Genomic DNA, 5,513 nt, shown 5'->3' on the forward strand with positions numbered 1-5,513 from the left:
AGAGGATGTCTGCCAGAGCCAGGTTCAGCAAGTAGATGTCTGTCATGGTCTTCAGCCTCTTGAAGTAGATGTAGGTGAGCATCACCAGCCCGTTCCCCAGCAGCCCCATGATGCAGATGAGGCCGTACATGGCTGGGAGGAAGGCAGCACGGAAGTTACGGACCTCCTTCTTCTCACACAGGGACTCGAACATGCTGTAGTCAATGGTGGTGTTGGAGTCGTAGTCATCAGTGACATTGTCCCCAGCACAGATCTGGAACAGGAAAGAGAAGAGTGTGTTGGGACAAGGACTGTGTGCCTGCGTGGCCGTGCTGGGAAGGGGGCCTGGAGAGAAGTCCCAGGGAGTTCCCAAGTGCAGGCTCATGCCAACATCACAAACAGAGCTGACATGACCTTGTGGCTGAAAGTGTTTCCCATAAATATGTGAGGTTTGGGGCTTTTCGGGGGGCTCCAAGAGGGAATTCCACCAGAAATGTTTAGTGCTCAGCCAAAGCAACACCTGCAAACCCTCAGACATGTGGCAGCTTTCCAGAATGTCCAGGGCCTGCCTCCAGCTGTGTGTACACAGCTGCCTCTCAGATAAAATGTGAGAAATAAAATGTCCTTCAGCTAAATTAAAAATCAAGGAAGGTGACTGTGAGGAAGTGAGGTGAGTTCAGCAGAAGCTGTTTCCGTGTCAGCGCGGACACGGTGCTGGCATCTCATTCAGGCCCCTGATTTCAGTTCTGATTATTCTTGTTTCGTCTTCCTACACTCCCATAACCTGCAGGGCAGACAGAGCCTGCGGTATCTGTGCCCTGATTTTTGTGACTTATTAGTCTCCAGAACCTTCTCCCCATCGCACAGAGATGAAAGGTTTCCCCTGGATACCCTCACCCTTTATCAGTGAGCATCTCGGTGCTCTCCATCTCGGCAGTTTGGCTTTCACCACATCCTGCCGGGCTGCCAGCAGTGAAAGGGAGAAGCACGGGCTGCTCTGCTCTGCCCTCAGGCTGAGCCCATGGAGCCCCACAGGCTGGGGGGTGGCCAAGGCTGCTGAGGGACCAAGCCCCTGGTTTGGGAGCAGGTCATGGCACAGCTCCATGCTTGGGGTGCTCCTTGCTGTGCCAGGGGACTCTGAGCAAGAACAGGCAGAGGAAGATGCTGAACTCTTCCTCCTTGGGCACATCCCTCTCCAGCACTGTGCTCGGTCAGAGCCCGGCACCTTGACCAGGAATTTTCAGGGAGCGGGAACCAGCTGCTTGCTGCAATCAATGTGGGGTGCTCCTGTGTGACCTGGAAATGCTCATTTTGGGGCTAAAAGGGGACTCACACAGCCCAGGCCATCTGAAAATCACTGCATTTGTCACCGTTTTGCTCTCCTTCCTTTGGTTCTCTTGTTTGTTTTTCTGTAGCTGGGCTCTGCTCTCACCTCCCACAGCTGGATCTTGGGGTGAGCAGCTGTGTCCCCCCACATTTCTGGGACTGTGGGCGGCTGCTCAGAGTTTTTGAGATCTCCCTTTACCCACAACACAAAGCAGCGGGATTTCAACAATGTTGTTGAAAACATCTTACCTGAAAAACAAGCGGCAGGCTGAAAACAAGGGTGACCTTTAGCTGCTTGCCTAGGGAAGAAGGAGATACTGTGTTAGTGGCTGAGTGGGGGTTTCCACACGGTTCCCACTTTGAAAAAGCAGTGGATCATGTTGACCATGGCACTGTGAACCCTGCAGAGCCCTCACCGCTGAGGAAACCAAAACCTGGGGAAGATGCCAGCAAGATAACCCAGGGTCATGGACGTTACTGTCAGCACCGGTGGAGTCTCAGGAGCCTGGCCCCTCTGGCTTCATGGAATCGTAGAACAGTTTGGGTTGGAAGGGACCTCTAAAGGTCATTCAGTCCAACCCCCTGCAGTGAGCAGGGATATCTTCAACTAGACCAGGTTGCTCAGAGCCCCATCCAGTGAAGGCTGAGAGCTGAAGACTCTTAACTCGGGCACAGTGCACCCATTTAGATTTTATCCAATGCTTTTCCCTGCGGGCAGCCAGCAGCCTGTTCCCTTGTGTCTGACCAGTGAGGGTGCAGCTTAATCCGTGTGAAAACATCCCGCTGTGAGGGCCATAAATCTGGCCCAGCTGTTCCTGTGTGGTGCCTGGGCTGTGGAGAGGAGAGCTCAGCTCCCCATGGGATAGACAGAACTGGAACTGGCTGAAATTTATTGCTTGTCTCTAAATGTCAAGAGTTGCCTTCTGCTGCCTTGGGATATGAAAATAGAGGACGCTGACAGCTGGGAGGAAAAACTGAATTCAGAGCCAGGTGTGGTGGTGGTGAGAGCAATCTCAGCCAAGCAGCTCTTCCTGCTGTGGTTAGCAGGGCCAGGGCCAGGGAAAGCTTTCTCCTCACTTGTTTTACAGTTCGTACCAGCATCTACCTCAGGCGGTTGCCACTGAAAGTTGCTCAGCTGGAAGGTGGCAGTGAGATCCTGGGATCCACTCTGGTGTGAGCAGGAGATGTGTCCCTCCCTGAGGGGTGCCTTCACCCACGATGTCCCTCCAGGCACTGGCTGGTCCCTGCAGCCCCTCACTCCCTGAGGGTTTTCTGCTCTAGGGGCCCTGGGCAAGGAGATACCTTTGGCTTTCAGCTCCTTATTCCTCCTAGAACTCTGCCTTGCTCCTCATGGCCTGGTTGTTCATGAATGTGGCGGATTCCAGTGCTTAGTGTCTGCTGGACACAGCTCTGCTTGGTTTCTGCTTGGTTTCAGTTTGGAGCCTGCTCTGCCAGGCTCCTGCTCACGTTGTACCAGACCAGGATGATGAACTTCCACTACAGGTAACTGCACACATTGCACCAAGTCCCCATGTTAAGTCCCCCATGTTAAGCAACAGCTTCACTAATAACAGATAGTTACTCTTGTACCTGTGAGTGGGGATGTTTTTTTATACGTGAGGTTGATGTGTGGGTAAGAGATCCTCAATCACGTGTGAAAAGTCATAGTGCTCATCCCCAGGCCTGTGTGAGAGCCTCCCCTGAGGTCTTCTAGAAGCTCTGTCTCACCTTCCCCCCTCATTTTCATCTTCTATGCTCATGCAGCTGTGTGCTCAGTTGTGGTTGTCCACCCCTCACTTTCTCCAAACCTTCCTGGGCGTATCTGAAAGGTTCCCTAGGGAACCCTTAGTGCAGGTGACTCAGGAGTGGAGGAGAGCAAGGTTGGGACTGAGGGGTGAAGTGAAGCTTCTGGCTGTTCTGTCCAGCCAGTGGCTTTCACTCTGACCAGCCCCAGACTGCAGGAAGAGGTTTGGTGTCTGCTGTGGTTGTCACCCCTTCAAGCTGCTCCTCTCCTTTTGCATATGACACAGGAAATACACTAAAACCCCCAAGGATTGAGAATCACTAGGTGGGTTTAAGCAAGCCCAGACTGTAACTGCTCTACCTGCCTGGGATACGGGCACGAGGTCCCTGACTCTGCAAACCCCATAGCAGCCTTTAGTCTTCTGTTCCACCTTCTGAACAGCCTGGTTTCCCGGGACTCCTGGAGATGGTGCTCCTGGCTGCCTCTGGCTGGGTGATAAGTACCTGTGCTGGTAGCTCAGCCCCACAGGCAATTACCCCTGTGGCAGCTGGATAAGAGGCAGAGAAGAACCACCCTCATTACATGGAGGAAAAGCACCCACCTAAACCAGGCTCCACCAGCTCTCCGTGGCTTGGTTTGTAAACTCCAGGTCCAGCCCTGACTTAACCTGACCAGGCCCAGACTCAGCCCTGGTGAGGGCTCCTTTGCTCTGTTCTGTTTCCTTATCACCCTGTGAAGGTCTAGAAAAACAGGACTGAGAACGTGACTCAACCAACTCCTGAAACAGTTCAGCCGATATCATTCCTTTGAAGATCATCATAGGTTTTTTTCCTCCCCCTTCTCAGTTGCTGTTTCAAGTGTCTTAAATGTCAAATGACTTTTCAATATGAAGAAAGCCTGTGCTGTTTCTGCCCCTCTTCTGTGCCCCCACCTCAGATTACATGTTTGCGTAAGCACAACCAGAGAGGCCCTGCTGCCTCCTGCTCCCTCTGTACCAGTTTGAGCACGTTTGTGTCACTGGTTTCAGTCAGACTGGACAGGACTTGCATCTCCCCAACTTGTCTTGTGGTCTAGGGCAGTGGGCAGACGCAATTATCAGGACATGAGTTTTGCTCTGCAGTTTATCAGGCAGTTTAGGTACATTCCTTTTCTTTTTGTCACACCTCCTTTCTTTTTTTCACACCTCCGGGCAGTTGGCTGCTGTGGGTATTTTCTTAAAGTTTTTAATGTTTTGTTCCTCAAAATATTAAAGAAAAAATAACCCTCCCAAAAGTCCCTGCAGCCAGTTGCACTAGAAACCTCATTTATAAAAATACACCAAAACCCCACCACAGCAAATGAGTCAGCCTGGCCTTAAAGCCCCGTGTCAGCCCCCATGTCTCTCAGCCTGGAAGGTGCTGGTTTGAGGCCATCCTTGTCCTGAAGGACCTGGAAACAGGTGGAAAGGGGAATTGCTCCATGGGAAGGAAGGAAGGAAGGAAGGAAGGGGTCTGTTCATGGCAGTGGATGGGAACCCCTCAGTTTTACAATCTTCCTGCACAGATTAAGCACAGGGTGTGGGATTCATCCCTTGACACCTGTTGAGCTGTTCAGGCTCCCTCAATAGCAAAGGGAAAGAAACAGGTGTTTTTAAGCTGGAGTTCAGGTGCTGTGGGGTGGGCACCTGGGGTGGGCACCTGGGGCACAGCTCAGGCCGTGCTGTGGCAGAAGAGTGGGTGAATTTGGACAGGTAGATCCCTCCCAGTTTATCTGGACCTCCCTCAGCACCAGCTACTAATTGTCATCAAGATAAGAGCAGCTGCAGGAGCAGTGAATCCCCTCAGGTGAACCCAGAAAGGCCTCTGGCAGTGGAAGTATTTGGTATGAGGACACCTGCCTGGAAGAGGGGAGAGACACAGCGCTGAGGGTGGTTGATCAGATCACACAAATGACAGGGGCAGCTCATGAGGGTCTGGCTGCAGCTACAGCTGAGAGATGCATGAGAGCAAAGCAGGTGCTGGGAATGCTTTAGGGAGCATTGGCAAAGCTGAGCAAACCTGCTCTGGCCAAACCCTCATGGTGAAAGAACGTTTTTTGGCCATCCAGAATTGCAAAGTGCAAGTTCCGGTCTCAGCACACGTGTAGGCAGTGAGTAACCTGCTCTCTGTGTTTTATACATGTACCAGTTTCTGGTGCCCCTTCGCCAGCAGTACAGGAGGCTTTTGGGGGAAGAACTAGGTATTTCTGAGAAAAGTTAATCATACTTAAGCGATCTAATGACTATTGGCAGTTATCAGCCTGTCCTCCCCCCTTCCCCTCCTCAAAACTGGCAGAGGAAAGACACTGTCATCTCGGGAGCGAGAGGACCCAGCGAAACCCAGTCATGCTCTTATTTCATGTGTTCACTGATCTATCACAGAAGAAAGTTAATAATTATCTACCTCCACTCCTTTCAGGAAACTGTGAATCAAAAGACAAGATAAGC

The 5,513-nt window shown here is 51.8% G+C and overlaps 1 protein-coding gene across 1 annotated transcript in view; it reads right to left on the reverse strand.

Annotated features, from left to right (window-relative positions):
• The window catches only part of CCR7 (C-C motif chemokine receptor 7), a 9,364-nt gene that overhangs the window by 1,072 nt on the left and 2,779 nt on the right, over positions 1 to 5,513 (reverse strand). Inside the window, 3 exon segments of the mRNA XM_008636432.2 lie at position 1; positions 4 to 253; positions 1,555 to 1,604. The exon segment at position 1 is cut by the window's left edge and continues 1,072 nt beyond it. Coding sequence (XP_008634654.1) covers position 1; positions 4 to 253; positions 1,555 to 1,604 — 301 coding nt within the window.

This window comes from Corvus brachyrhynchos, unplaced genomic scaffold (assembly GCF_000691975.1).
Source record: "Corvus brachyrhynchos isolate BGI_N302 unplaced genomic scaffold, ASM69197v1 scaffold30, whole genome shotgun sequence".
Classification (NCBI taxonomy): Eukaryota; Metazoa; Chordata; class Aves; order Passeriformes; family Corvidae; genus Corvus; species Corvus brachyrhynchos.